At 38.2% G+C, this 16,074-nt stretch overlaps 1 protein-coding gene across 7 annotated transcripts in view; it reads left to right on the top strand.

The window, feature by feature from the left end:
- ACACA (acetyl-CoA carboxylase alpha) overlaps positions 1-16,074 on the top strand; it is a 289,228-nt gene that overhangs the window by 133,453 nt on the left and 139,701 nt on the right. For all 7 annotated transcript variants that reach the window (XM_055322849.1, XM_055322873.1, XM_055322865.1 and 4 more), the window contains 5 exons: positions 413-513; positions 1,254-1,342; positions 6,114-6,238; positions 13,963-14,076; positions 15,490-15,603. In XM_055322849.1, the coding sequence (XP_055178824.1) occupies positions 413-513; positions 1,254-1,342; positions 6,114-6,238; positions 13,963-14,076; positions 15,490-15,603 (543 nt within the window). The remainder of the gene's footprint in view (positions 1-412; positions 514-1,253; positions 1,343-6,113; positions 6,239-13,962; positions 14,077-15,489; positions 15,604-16,074) is intronic.

Here is a 16,074-nt window from a genome sequence, read left to right as displayed (position 1 = left end):
TTTTGTGAATTTAAAATAGGGGAATATTTGCAGTTTTATTAGCAACGACTTCTTTACTACCCCAGGAGCATGCTTACCCTTTGCCTGTGATTTACATGTAGGGAGTTGAGCTAGGCAGGTAGAGAGTAAAGTTTGGCCCTTGACCATAAGCATATCCTGCCTGTCAAGGGCCCCTGGTAGGATGGTAGCTTTTGTGATACATTCATGAGTTCATTTGGGAAAGGGTGAAAAGAAATAAAAGTTGCTTACTTGTTTAACACAAGCCTCTAAACTATCCACAGTAACTTCCAACTGCTTCCAACATGTGAAAGATGAAAGTTACCATGTTATAAGTATACTAGAATACTAGTATTCTAGTGGTGCAGCACAGGCTAATACTTTGGGTCTCATTTTTTTCTTTTTTCTTCTTTAGATTGCCAACATCCTAGATAGCCATGCAGCTACGTTGAACCGGAAATCTGAGCGGGAAGTCTTCTTCATGAACACTCAGAGCATTGTCCAGCTGGTACAGAGGTAGTTATGTGTAACTCTGGAAGAAAGATTCTTTTCTTCTAAGTAGTCACCAAGAGATTTACCTCAGGTTTGACCAGAGGAATTAGAAAACACTTGTATCTTAGAAAATACCTTATATCTTCTAAATATCTTAGAATTGTAAGCTAAAATATTTTTGATGACTTCTTTCTATTCTACATCTTTCTGTCGATTATTAAGGCACAGAAATTTCATTGCTTTCTTTTTTCTTACAATTTTGATGAAACTCCTCTAATTTTTCTTCTGGCACAGGCCTGAGTATGGCATTCATTCTTCTTAACATAAGGAGCCAACTATTGGACTGAAGGAACATTCACAGAACATTTTCAACTTTGAGATGCACATAAATTTTTCAGATATCCCTTAGCCATTTCAGGAGTATAGTGATCATTTCTATTTAGCAGTGGGAACTGAACCAGGGTACTGTTAGGTAGGGCTATCAAGTGGTTTTGGGTTTGTTTTGTCCTCCTTTTTTCTTCTCTCTTTTAATTAAAAAAAAAAAAATCTTGTCTGTAGGCAGATTCCTTAAGCTTATAATTTAAGTTGATCCAGTTAGTTGGTTTTAGGCTGGCCCCTGCCCTGCCCTAAAATTCTGAGGGAAAGCAGTTCAGTAGAAAATCTAGAAAGTAAAGTTGGGCTCTGGGCTTATTATTTAAATAGACTGTTACTTAATAGTGTTAGCCTGTCAGGTTTTTCAGTAGAGACTTTTTCTGCTTGCCTAGGTACCGAAGTGGCATCCGAGGCCACATGAAGGCTGTGGTGATGGATCTGCTGCGGCAGTACCTGCGAGTAGAGACACAGTTCCAGAATGGTAAGCCTCTTCCATTTCTGAGAAAGGTTCCCTGTAGGACTGTGCAGCACCTGAGTCAGTTCTTCTTGTCACTAACTCCTGCCATGAACAAACTCTTCCTCCTCTCACCAGTTCCTTAAAAACTAAACCTCTATATCCTACTAATGCTAAAGAAAGAACAACAAAACACAGCTTGATGAGATGGTGAATCCAGTGTGCTTCTGGGAAAGAAGTGAGATAATTTTTCTAGCATGGTATTCCCTGTTGATATCTTCTTGACCTTGGTTTTAGTGAGAGTTGGTTGAGTCATGACCAGGCTGAAATTGAAAGACTATCTGAAGAGCTTGCCTCTTGGCAGCTAATCCAAGGATTGAACCACAGGCATCTGAAAAAGGCTCAGATTTTCCAGTACTTTTCGGTGTATCATTTAGGTGGAATTTATCCCTGGCTTTCTCTGAAGAGCTTCATTAAATGATGTATGAAGTCTCTAAATGTGTAACACCTCTAGCTAGGTAGGATTTTAAAAGCTACATACTGCTGATATTGCTTCTTGCCACAAGGTGGCGATGAAACATCAAAGAATTTGAAATACTACTTCATATTTTCTTACATGTTTTGCTTTCTTTTGCATCTTTTAAAGGATGGCAGCCACTCATAACCAGCAAAAATACTGAAGTAAAAATGATCAAACAATTCAGCAATGTATAAAATAATACATCACGCCAAATTGTCTTTATCCCACTAATGCAAATTTGATTAATAGTGGAAAAACCAACTAAGGTAATTTATCATCTAGATTCAAAGAGGAAGAACCATGGTCATCTAACCATGGTCATCTAAAGATATGGGGGAAAAACATTTGACAAAATTTAATATTCATTCATGATAAATAAACTCTTGGCAAATGAAGAATACAGTAGAACTTCTTTAAACATGTAAAGATCTCCCACAAAAAAAATCTATAGGAAAAAAAAAATCTATAGGATACTTCATGCATAATGGTAAAATTGAAAGCATTGTTAAGGGCATTCCCTTTAAGGTAGGAATAAGACAAGGGCACCTGCTCTCACTGCTTCTATTTAGCATCATACTGGATGTCTTAGCTGGTGCAGTAAGATAAAAAGAATTAAAAGGTATGAGGACTGGAAAGGAATAAGGAAATAAATATGCCACTATTAGATATGATGCATATCTGGAAAACCTAAAAAAATCTCTGTTTGTTATTAGAATTAAAGTCTAACACAGTTGTTGAATGCAAAAGTCAATATACAGGATCCAATATATGTTTGAATTCTGTATATCTTTATAGTACAATAATTGTTTAGAAAAGCAGTTTAGAAAAATAGGCCATTGAAAATAGCAACCCAAAATATGGAATACTAAGAATAAGTCTTTTTTTTTTTTTTAATTTTTTTTTATTATTTATTTATGATAGTCACAGAGAGAGAGAGGCAGAGACACAGGCAGAGGGAGAAGCAGGCTCCATGCACCGGGAGCCTGATGTGGGACTCGATCCCAGGTCTCCAGGATCGCGCCCTGGGCCAAAGGCAGGCGCCAAACCGCTGCGCCACCCAGGGATCCCTAAGGAATAAGTCTTAACGAAAAATATGCAAGCCTCTTTTGAAGAAAATTAAAAAGTAAATAAAGTTCTAAATATCGTAGTCTTAGATTGGAGTATATACTTGCAAAGTATTGATTCTTCCTGGATTCATCCATAGAGTCATTGATGTCCCAGTAAAAATCCTGCTAGGAAATATCCATGGAATTTGTCAAGCTAATTCTAAAATTTACATGAAAAAAAAAAGTCTGACAATAACCAGGATACTTGGGCAGCCCCGGTGGCGCAGCGGTTTGGAGCCGCCTGCAGCCTGGGGTGTGATCCTGGAGATCTGGGATCGAGTCCCGCGTCGGGCTCCCTGCATGGAGCCTGCTTCTCCCTCTCCTTCTGCCTGTGTCTCTGCCTCTCTCTGTGTGTCTATGAATAAATAAATAAAATCTTAAAAAAAATAAATAACCAGGATACTTTTAAAGAAATACAAGGTGGAGGGATTTGTTCAATCAAATATCAAGGTTTTTTTTTTTCTTTCTTTTTTTTCTTTTTTTTAAATATTAAGGTTTAATATAAAGCTGTATTAATGAAGAGATTGTGATATTAGTGTAAGGACAGATTAATAGACTAATGGAACATAGCCTAGAAACTGATCCCATGTATAAATGAAAATTTACATTGTAACACAGCAGGCATTATAGATCATGAGGAAAGGATAGACTTTTCAGTAAATGATACTACTACAATGGCTTTTATGTATTTGCAAAGCCAAAAAAAGAAGTTGGATCCCTTCCTTAAACCATATAAATAGAGATCAATTCCTAGTGAATTAAAGGACTTAAACATGTTTTAAAAAAGGCAAAACTACTAAATTTGTAGGAGAATAGCTTTATGACCTCAAGGTAGGGAAGATTTTGTCATAGAAGACAAACAAAGTACAAACTATACAGGAAAAGCTTGATTAAGTTGATCCCACTTAAGAGCTTCTATTCATGAAAAGAAGAAAAGAGACTGAAAATATAAGCCATAAAGTAGGAGAAGGTATTTATAAAGCCTGCACCTAACAAAGGATGTTAGTAAATAAGTAAAAGACAGCCTCATAGAAAAATTAGCAAAAGATAATTCACAAAAGTGAAAATACAAATGATCCACACATTTGTGAAAAGATATTCAAGCTCATTAGTAATTAGAAAAATGTGAGGAGCATAAATGAGTTTGGCAAAATTAAAAAGTCAGATCATCTAACACTGCTTTTGTAAGTGACAGTGCAAATTTCCAAAGTGCAAACCACTTTGGAAACGTTTGTCAGACCTAATAAACTTTTTAAATACTCTTCAACCTAGCAATTTTATTCTTAAATAATAGACTCTAGAGAAACCATTACATATAAGGAGACGTACACAGGCCTATTCATGATAGCATTGTTCATAATAGCAAAAAAGACCAGAAACAATTCGAATATACACAAGTGGAATAGATAATTGAATTCTAGTATATTCCTAAAATGAATTACTATACAGCAGTGAAAGTAGATGAACCAAGTTGTATATATGAACTAAAAGATGAATTTTGTTAAGAGATAAATAGGATAAATGTAAAGAAAAGCAAAAGAACAAGTAACATAAATTTCAGCTTAGTAGCTGTTTATAAGGGGAGCACAGAGGATCCCTCAAAGATAATTAAAAATGTTCTAAGATAAAAAAAAATATGTTCTAAGATAGATGGTAGTTACCTGGGTTTGATTTATTCTTCTGTATGTATATTTCACAATAAAGTTTTTAAAAAGAGAACAGTTGGTATCATTGCTTTCTTTCTGCTTATTGTCTCTGCTGTTTCTGGATAAATAGTCTTTTTATTTCTCCTGGTTCTAGTAATTCTCTTTACCACGATGTATTTCTGTTGTATCTTCAAAGCTAAGTCTTGGTTGGAAAAGTATGAATTTTTATAAACAACCACTTTCCAGACACCTTCTGTTTTGTTCTAAATGGGTCTTGTATGAAATTGTCAGCTCTTAAATATTGTAGCCCACTGTTATTCAAATGTATTTAGTTTCATTTTGAAAAAAAAAAATCTTATGTCAATCTCCAATATTTAAAACAGAGCTGAGTTACCCTGATTGAATGTACTCAGTAGTCTAGGTATCCATGGTAATCCAGTCAAACTGTTCTAGTTTGTAATTTAATATAGAATCTGAACTGAGGTGATAATCCTTTAGTATTTTCATGATTTCATAAAATTCTGACTTTGAGACTATTCAAACACTAATTCTCTTTTCCTTGGAAATTTAATTCTCTGGTAAGCTGTTTTCTAAAGAACTGAATATTATATCCCATGGTAGATATGAGTACAGTAAACCTGTAGTTTATGCTTCTGTCACAAAGCATAACTTTCCTTGCCAGAACTAACCTGCCCCTGGTGGCCTTATGAAGGGTCAGTGAAAATATGCATAACTGTACTTTTCCTACGGATATTTTGACTTAATGCAAGGATCTCCTTGATCTGTGCCTTAGTTTGGATTTGGAAGCCTAGGCATTGCTTAGCTGTTTCATGGATCTATAGGGCAAAATGTTGATTTCAGAGATAGTAGCCTCTTGTAGATATTGATAAGTTTGTACGGTTTTATTTTTGAGTTAAAACTGTTCTCAGAGTTAGGGTGAAACATTTTCAGTGAGTCAGACATGAAACAGAATCTCAAGCTGGGACAGACTTTAAAGATCATCGAGTTTAATGGTATTGACATATCTTTTCATTTATTTATTTATTTATTTAATTTAATTAATTAATTAATTTATTTATTTTGACATTTCTTTTTAAGCAACAGAACCCTCTCTGCTAAGGAAATCATTCCAGGAAGCTAAATGAGAGAGTTTTAGAGTAAGAGTGAGAGGTTGGAATTACCACCAACCTCCCAGTCTCTAAGACATACTTTCCCTCCACCCTTTTTTGGGGGAGAGATGAAAATGAGGCTCAGAGAGGTAAAACAATTTGCCAAGAAGCCCATAGGAAATTGGTAACAGAGCTAGGCTTTGAGCCCAGGCCTTAGACCAGATTGCTTGACTCTTAGTCTAGCGTTTCTTTTACTAAACCTCACTGTCAATTCTGTACAAAACCATCCAAGAAAATTCTTAAGATGTTTCCTTTCACTGCTTATCAGGTGAATCATAGACATTAAAAAAACAAGCAAATAGCATGCAACTGAACATTTGTCCGTGGATGAAGACCAGTTCATTTTGCTGCTTGCAGGTCACTATGACAAATGTGTGTTTGCCCTTCGAGAAGAGAACAAGAGTGACATGAACACTGTACTGAACTATATCTTCTCTCATGCTCAAGTAACCAAGAAGAATCTTCTGGTCACAATGCTTATTGTGAGTATCATTTTCCAGAACTTGTAAGGATGGTTGATGATAATAAGGAAGCATTTCTCCTTCTGAGGTTCTGTGGTCAGAGGAAAAGAAAAGTTCCTTGTCTTTTGTAATTTGGGGGAGGCTTGGGTTATAGGTGAACAGTTTCTGACATCTACCTCTGTCTTTGACCTGAAGGAACTTGCTCCAGCTAGGAAAGGATTATTCTGGCTATTGTGTATGCAGCCATGCACAGGAACTCAGACCCCTTGACTCTGCTTAGAGATGCCTTGTGCTTCCCCAGTCCTGCTGTCACTCATGACAGTAGTTTTAAAATTTAGTCTTATCTAGCCAGTGTACTTTGTCATAATAACTCTTGTTTATTCCATGAATATCAGCAATGGCTATGTCCCAAAACTTAAGAACAAAAAGCAACGTGAGAAAAGTACTGCCCTTTCCACCAAAGACATTTAATTTTTTAAAAAGATTTTGTTTATTCATGAGAGACAGAGAGAGAGAGAGAGAGAGAGGCAAAGACACAGGCAGAGGGAGAAGCAGGCTCCATGCAGGGAGCCCGATGTGGAACTCGATCCCGGGTCCCCAGGATCACACCCTGGGCGAAGGCGGGTGCTAAACCACTGAGCCACCCAGGGATCCCCTTATTTATTTATTCATGAGAGACAGAGAGAGAGAAAGAGACACACACAGGCAGAGGGAGAAGCTGGCTCCATGCAGGGAGCCCGATGCGTGACTCGATCTCGGGACTCCAGGACCACGCCCTGGGCTGAAGGCAGGTGCTAAACTGCTGAGCCACCCAGGGATGATCTCCACCAAAGAAATTTAAATTTATTCTGCATCTTCTTTGGTCTCTTTCTCTTTTACTTATGTGGAAACTCTCAGCTCAGATTCTTGTACTGGTAGTGGATACATGTTTTGTCCCCATAACCTCATAATATGAGAATTAGACAGTGGGAAATAGAGGTGAGACTAGTAAATGTGATTAGGATTAATGCACATTTGACCGTGGGTAGAAGTTCTGTGGACTTACAGATTTTTAAAGATGATTTTAAGTCCTTCATCCCTAGATTCTTCCGGTTGAGTTAGTTCTAGGAATTGGAGATCAATAGAATTATTCTTAGAGTCCCCCACCCCGTGAATAGCTGACTGGCTGTGGCCTGTTGGTCTTTTTTGGGGACTGAGGTACCTTTTTACTCCTAGATTCTTCTCTTGTCCCTTTGTGGAATTGGCACTCTTGGTACCTTAATTCTATCATTTCTTCTTGGAGAGGAAAAAAAACATAAATCATCACTGCTGTTTTTTATTGCATAGTTCAGAATAAAGGGAAACTAGCTCATGCTTCTGGTTAATAGCAGCACCACAGCTTTGTATCTGTGTAGCTGGTTAACTCTCAAGGATATGACATTTGTTTAGAATAACCACTTTTTTAAAAATATGTAATTACAGGAAGAGTTCATTTACCTTTGCTACCCTAGATTGTGGGGAAATCAGAAGATGCATTTGAAAGGAAAAATATATATATCAGCAGTATATAATATTTCAACTTCCGCAAGTGACAGGTTTTGGCAAAGAAGTGCTATTATCTATGGCAATTTGCTGATTTTTTTTTCCTCAGTCAAAAGAAGCAAGAAATCTGACCAGTTGTGTTTTTTGTTTTTTTGTTTTTAATTTCAATACAAGGATTGCCAATTCTCATTTGGATAGGACTTTTTGGTAGAAAAGGGTAATGAGGGAGCGGAAGAATCTCAGTTTGGACCTAAAATGGGGTGTATTTGCCTTTTTAGGGAGGTAATGATGGTGAGTTTTCATTTTATTATGATTACCTTTTTAAGGACTTAACAGTTTTCTGCACTAAAAATAGACCAAAGCCCAGAATCCTTGGAGCAGCAGAAGAGTAATGATCGTCCAAGACTGTCGCTGGGTTTCTTAAATTCTAATTTGTAAGATATAGGGGCTCGGCTCGCTCCTTTTGCGGAGTGATTGTAAGTAACGCTTGCCTTAAGAATCTCATTATTGGAACACGGAGCCATATTTCCTCTGAGAATTCTGGAGTAGCTTTGAGCCGGGGCTGTTCATTTCTCAAGTAATCACGCTGGTGTGATGGAGAGAGAAAATGGCAGCTGTTCGGAGCTCAGGCCTTCAATTTTCTTCAGAGTCCAGTCACTCAAGTGTGTAATTACACAGGGGGTGCTGCAGAGGCGTTGGGCCCTGTCAGAGAACTGGTTTGAGGCTTTGCTTTCTGCTTTTGCCAGTCAGGACAGGCAGAAGCCAATGGGACTCTGACTTGCTGCTGTTCTTTTTTCCCCACCTTGTCATCCTGATTACTTCTTACCTGCATGGATAGTGCCCAAACTTTCTTTCCAACAGGCTGAGCTCTTTGGAGAAAAGAGCTGTTGTTAGTGTTTGGGTTTGGATGAATATGGTGGATGGGGAGGAGAGAGGGAAGGGGAGGAGGAAGAGGAGGAAGAAAAGGTTGAAGATGTGAACCAGAAAGATGGATTTGGCCTTTATTTTGGCATTTCACATTTTTCTTAAAAACAAAACAAAACAAAACACCTCAGTAAACAAAGTAGGATTTTTAGGCTTTCATATCATTGAATTTCTTTTGAAATATCAGCTGCATTTACCTTATCCTAGAGATTTGGAAATCAAGAAGTTAATTGATATGCTTGAGCTGAGGACCAGCTAGCCATGTCCTATGCAGCAGGGATGAGAGCTCAAGAGGTGCTCCCTACTGATCTGATATTACTGAATACCAGATGTGGGTTTCCTCTTTCCTTCTGTTAATGGTTAGGTTTCACCGCCATTACCCCACCCCACATTTGCATTAATGTTGGTGGCTAGTAAAAGCCATTTTACTGGTTTAAATCACTCTTTCCGTAGGTCTGATAGTCTTTTACAGATATCACCTGGACATGGTAGCATTTCAATTCTCCAGCTTCTGTATTCTTTCCCACTTCCCCTTTCTTTGCTTACCTTGGCTTCCTGATTGATGGTTATGTGCCTGGCATTTCAGTCTTTGCTTTCTAGAAGTAGGATTGTTGATGATGTGCTTTGCTGAGCTAGATGATGATTTCTGGAGCTTTTGAACTTAGAAGGAGGGATCAAGACAATCAGGCTTCTATGAATCAGTGTTACAAGATGTGGGCTGCTCCAAGGAAGCCCTCATCCCCTCCACATATCAGCCTAACTTGCCTCATAGTAACTTGCTGTATGGACTCTTGAGAAAATTTGTTCTAATCTTTCACCCTATCTGGAAAGCAGAATATTAAATAAAACGTGAAAGTCCTATCAGGTTACTTCCACTTGGAGGAACATGGTACCTCGATTGAAACCAAAGTCTGGAAGACCAAATTTACTTTTTGAAAGTTCTTTTTATTTCTAAATTTAATTTCATAGGAAAAAACTAGAACATTGTATATGTTTACTTAGAGATACTTAGGAGTTTCCTTTCTTCTTCTTCTTCTTCTTAAGAGAAAAAGCATGAGCGGGGCTTGATGTCACAACCCTGAGATCATGACCTGAGCTGAAAATCAAAAGTTGGACGCTTAACCAACTGAACCACTCAGGCTCCCTTATTTAAGGAATTATTTAGCCAAATTAATCAGTTTGGCACCAATAAAAATTACCAACATCCTTGTAACTATCTAGATCACAAGTTAATGTATCTAGTAGAGCTACCTTTGTGCTGAGTAGTCTTCCCACCATTTACATGTTATTTCTGGTATCATCCACATGAACATGATATAAAGCATATTCCTTAGGAATAATGTCATGCCCGTGAGCCTCTGATTTGGTTTAGATGGGGAACCTTTCCTTCTTCCACTTAACATGACTACAAATAATTTTGTCCAATGTATAAATAAAGGAGTCATCTTTCTCAGTGAACCCAACTTTACTGAATAAGGGTGATATTAATAATGTCTTACTAACCTGTCCCATGATGTCCTTGGAATATCAAAAAGTCCAGCTGTGACTGCAAGAAGCTACCAGTCCATTGCTGATTTGCGGATTAGTGTCTCATCCAGCTGAACAGTAGTTAATGTCTTGAGAGCATTACACATTAGTCACATTCTGTTTTGAATTGCCTTCAAATCTTAGGATGCCAAGATCAAGTTGGATTATACTGGGCTCTTCTGGCAGTCATCTGCATAACTTTGGCTATGGTTTTGACACTTAAGCATGTTTGTTATATTTCTGCAAATCTGAAATATTCCCTGCAGTTAGCCACCATCCAGGTTAAGAATAAACATCATAAATAAGTGTGTGATACCAACTTAACCATTACTGAATAATTATGTTTACTTTGGCCTACAAATTTATGCAGGTAACCTGTAATCACAGATTCAGCAGGTAGGCTCATTAAAAGAACCTCTTTATATTAAGGAAACACATCTGACATAGTCACCATTTAATGTCATTGTTACAAAATGTTGACCAGAATTAGATGGTAATGTTGGACTTCCCAAAGGAAGCCTGTCTGTAGGCTAGAGGGCCATAAACTTCCTTCTGGATGTTTGTATCTTCACATAGTTGGTTCTGATGAATAGAATGGTCATTTGTCCTTGGTGGTTTATTTTGGTTTATTTTAGGACCTGAACATTGCTCATGTCAAGGACAAGAGAAGGTTGAGAAGGTTACTCTAAATGTGATTTTTTTTTTATATGTGATTTTCTATTGCCAATCTTTTTCTTTCTTTATTATTATTATTTTTTAAAGATTTTATTTATTTGTTCATGAGAGACACACACACAGAGAGAGGCAGAGACACAGGCAGAGGGAGAAGCCGGCTCCTCGCAGGGAGCCCGACATGGGACGATCCGAGATCTCCAGGATCACACTCCGGGCTGAAGGTGGCGCTAAACTGCTGAGCCACCTGGGCTGCCCGCCAGTCTTTCTTAGAAAAGTCTATCCTATCTAATCAGGATAGACTAATGGAGGTAGTGGTTTATTGATAACTGTATTTGATGCTTCACATCCCAGAAAGCTCTGGTTTCTGTACTTTATCACAAGGAGCCCGGGAAGACTGTCAGTTGTTGATTGTGAGCGAATAATTACTTCCCAGTTATTTTTTTTTTAACTCTCCATAGTTCACTTTTCTTTCAGATACTGTTTCTTTTTCCCTACCCCTCTTTTTCCTTTTCTCTTATGGTGGAAAGACAAAACAAAAAAAAGTAGTTTTTTTTTTAAGTGGTTTTGTGTGTTATTAGAATGTCATCTATAGTTAGGCAAGAGAATAGCTCTATTTTTATGTATGTATTTTAGTTTAATATCAAAAGGTAAACCTGGATTTCCTTTCAAGGGAAAACATTCCTTAACAAGGCTGTTTTGTCTGATACAAGTAGGTAGCCAGTGTTTTTGTTTTGTTGTGTTGGCTTTTGTTGTTAGATCTTGAGACTTGGGTCTGGCTGTTTGTAGAGTAGCTGAATTTTATTATTTAGGACACCGTTAGGTTTTTAAATCTTTCAGAGGATCAGTCTGATGAATGGAGCAAGTACCTCAGAAAGGAATATTTTTCTCTATTAGGAACATTGGGAAAAGAGGGATTTGGTAGGAAAAACTTGTCTTGGTTTCCCTATCCACTGTTACTTGTCTGTTCTTCTGTCTTCCAGTGGTTTTGTCTATGGTAATTTTATATATTCCTTTGAAATTCTCTTTTGCTCCTTATTAGCTCTCCATAAAAGATGCAACTTAGTTGCATTTTCTCCCTCCTTTTTTTTTTATGCCCTAGGAGAGGTGAAGAGGCCCTCTGGTCTATGACTCCATGCTCAATGAACCCTGGATATATAGTCAACCTATCAGCTGCTTCTCTCCTCCCCTCTCAGATAATTGAATTCCCTGCACTAAACAGGTGAATTTTCCCACTCAGAATTTCCTGTGTTCAACAGGTGAAAATAATACTTGCACTTCCTTAGCTATAAATCCTATTATGTGTTTTATGACTCTGGACATTTGGAGCAGACCTCTGATTGGTGAATTAGGAACCAGAAAGTATTTCCTGCTTTAAAATGTTTGAGAAGGGGCACCTGGGTGGCCCAATCGGTTGAGCATCCAACTCTTGGTTTTGGCTCAGTTTATGATCTCATCACTCATTGCTCATTGGGGAGTCTGCTTGAGATTCTCCCTTGCCTTCCCTCTTGCTTCTGCTATTGCTGGGCGTGTGTGAGAGCTTGTACACTCTCTCTCAAATAAATAAATCAAATCTTTTAAAGAGAAGAAAAATGTTTGAGAAGCCTTCTCAGCATGGTGGTGCAGAGTACTCCAAAACTCCAAAGATGTGGAAGGTAGTAGGGTTTGTAGAAAAGGTGTTTTGGGACATGCATGTCTACCCTAAAAGCTGAAAGCCTCAAGCTTCTATTTATTCTGTTGTGATAAGACTATAAAGAACATCCCTGAGATGAGGAAGGTAACTATGGAATGGAGATCCTTTCTTTAGGAAAAAGGCTGATAATTAAGGTAGGAAGAAAATTAAAAGGCAACAACTACAGGAAGCCTTGGGGGATCTGGTCATCTTTCATATCCTGTTGGTAGTAGAGGGAGAATAAAAATTTGCTACAATAAAAAGGCAATTATTTCAAACTACAAGTAGAGGAAACTATGTCTATGCCGTGTATATTTTTTTTTATTTTTATTTATTTATGATAGTCACAGAGAGAGAGAGAGAGAGAGAGAGAGAGAGAGGCAGAGACATAGGCAGAGGGAGAAGCAGGCTCCATGCACCGGGAGCCCGATGTGGGATTCGATCCCGGGTCTCCAGGATCGCGCCCTGGGCCAAAGGCAGGCGCCAAACCGCTGCGCCACCCAGGGATCCCTATGCCGTGTATATTTTATGTGGTATGGTATTAGGAACTTCTATAAATAACTGTAAATTTCAAAAAAGAACAGATATTTATAAAAACTACACCTGCAGTTTTTTCAGCTTAGATGAAAATCACATGGATAATGTATTAATTTAGGGACTAAACTAATATTCCACTGAGAAGAAACATTTTTCTCAAAATAGGATATAGGTTTTTTTCTTAACAAAATGTAACTTTTAGGAGAGGAAGGACCCAATTGAATAAGCCCATGGGCTGGATAATAGGAGCTTGGTTTTTTTCTCTAATCCATTTTAGGATTCACCATGTTTAGTAATTGTGGAATGATTCCTGGTGCAGCAAGAGGATAAAAGATTTCGGGTATAGAATTGTCAGCATATGAGATGGTGTGTTTGTTTAGTGTGTGTTTTTAAATGAATAATTTGTTCTTATGTTTCTGTTTTGTACCCTCCTGGGATGCTGAACATTTGGCATGTGGAATGAAAACCACCAGGAGTGGTTCCTTTTGCCTTATTCTGCCTTCTTTCCAAAAGTGGGAGAGGGAACAGGAAAGCTTTTAGTCCTCATATTATTTAAAGCCTCTTAAAACTCTTAGGCCTAATCTGTGATTTTTTTACCCTGACCCTTTTAATGGTCTCAGATGATTTCTTCTGCATGTTAAAAGTGTAATGTTGATCTGTAAAGAAATTCACTAGGAATTTTGAATACGAATGACTGAGGAATTTGGGTTTCTCCTTAGCAATGGTTTTCTCTGGGATTTTCTATACCGCATTGTTTGGGATTAAAAAAAATAAGAAGTTTGCATTCTCTCATTGTATCCAGCTATGTTTACTTTGGTAAACATATTTCAAAGTTCTAGCTACAGTTCTTTTTAATGTGGATGTGTATATGTTTTTTCACCCTAACAATTAGGATCAGTTGTGCGGTAGGGACCCTACTCTCACTGATGAGCTGCTGAATATTCTCACAGAGCTAACTCAACTCAGTAAGACCACCAATGCCAAAGTAGCACTTCGAGCACGCCAGGTAAGGACATGTGTTGGTTGTCTTGAGGCGAGAAATGGTTTTTATAGATTCAGTGGTCTTAGAAACAGTGAACTTTTACTTGATTGCCTGACAAAAAGATCGTGCAATTTTCTATGTATGTCTTCTCATTGCCCTCAGAACAGATGTTTTCATGTGATGTGTGTGTTTTTTTTAAGGTTTTATTTATTTATTCATGAGAGAGAGAGAGAGAGAGGCAGAGACACAGGCAGAGGGAGAAGCAGGCTCCATGCAGGGAGCCCAATGTGGGACTCGATCCAGGGACCCCAGGATCACATCCTGGACTGAAGGCAGGCACCGCTGAGCCACCCAGAGAGCTCCTCATGTGGTGTGTTTTTTAAAGAGAAAGGAAAACATTAATGTTGAGTATCTTTAAAATAATAGAAGTCTTTTCCTCCCTGAAAATTCTGTTACCATTCCCTACAATTCCAAATAGCCTTGTGATAGTAAACTAGAGTCACATGGAGGAAAGGAAGCTAAGGGATGGCAATAAACTCAATATTTTTCACTTCCCAAAGGGAACCTTAGAAGTAGGTGTAAACTTAAGTGTGCAGGAAAAAAATCAAGTGGGGAAAGCAGAAAGATAATGCGGTGAAACGGAGGTGCTAGCAATCAGAACATCCCTAGAGAAGTCCGGTTAGTTTCACCCTGTAGTCTTCATTTCCATTCCAAAAGGTTTCAGCAGGGAAGCCAAGAAGTGGTTCTCCCTTTGTGTTTCAGTGCATGGGCATTGACAAGGAAGCAGCATTTGAAGCTGTTCAGTGACCTTCTGCTTTCTCCACAATTGTATCCATGTCACTGAACTACTCAAAATTATTGAACCTCTCAGTGACCTGCTGAGACTATTCAGGTCCCACCGTGTCCCTGTGTGTTTGTGACATGGCTCCTCACTTGCATTGGCGTTATATTCCGACACCTTCTCCATGATACCAAATACCTGGGGCTGTCAGAGCAGCTTTTCCTGGTCCTTTCTACTTCAGAGTTGCGCAAAAGCCTTGGCTCTATTGCCTCCACCTTCCCCACAGCTGCTGCCTGCCAGACTTGATTCCCAATTAACAGCTAGTCATGCAGTCCCCAGGACCAGCAGCTTTGCAATGGTAAATCACATGCACTGAGGGAACTTGATTGAAGCTGTTTTCTCTCCTTCCCCCCCCCACCCCCCATGGGAAATTGCCCACAACGCAAATCATGGTGAGAGTCAACCGAGATGCAGTATTTGGTGGCATTGGCTTTATGTTACAGGACCTAGAAGTTGTTTTACTTGGTCTCTGTTTTATCTTTGATGCCTGCACTTACAGATTTATATTTATTGCTTTTGTATCAGAGCTGCCTAATAGGAGGCTAGAATAATCACTCCCTCAGGAACTTATGCCTCTTATTTTGCTCTCACTCTAGGTTCTTATTGCCTCCCATTTGCCATCATATGAGCTTCGCCATAACCAAGTAGAGTCTATCTTCCTTTCAGCTATTGACATGTATGGACATCAGTTTTGCATTGAGAACCTGCAGGTATACATATAGTTCTTTTCTACCACTCTGCACTCTTGTCTCCTTTATTCCCAAGCATGATTTAATCTATTTTAATTTTCTCTGTAGTGAAGTTTCATGCCTTGATTTTATAAAATGATTTATACTTATAATATTTTTCTCATAAAAATGCTGTTAGAATTGTGGTTGAGCTTAAAAATTGAATAGGCCTGCCTTGATAGAAGTGTCCTGTTGAAGTCTTTACCTCTTGTGCTTTTTGTCTAGAAAGTATTCTAGGCTAGAATTAAGTGGTTGCACTGGTTGAATAGAATCAGATGTGTAAATAGGTAGTTGTTAGTCTTCTAGAGACGAAACTACTAAAGTCACTTAAGTTTCATTTTATTGTGATATTTAGTATTAAGCTTTATACAGAGCCAATTTTATAGAAGAATATTGGCTAATTTTACTATTAATTGGAAAGACATTGTTATTACTGTTTTGACGTCATTTTTT

Source organism: Nyctereutes procyonoides, unplaced genomic scaffold (genome assembly GCF_905146905.1).
Source record: "Nyctereutes procyonoides isolate TBG_1078 unplaced genomic scaffold, NYPRO_anot_genome, whole genome shotgun sequence".
NCBI lineage: Eukaryota > Metazoa > Chordata > Mammalia > Carnivora > Canidae > Nyctereutes > Nyctereutes procyonoides.
Note: the sequence above shows the minus strand (reverse complement) of the source record. Positions and strands in the feature narration are given on the sequence as shown.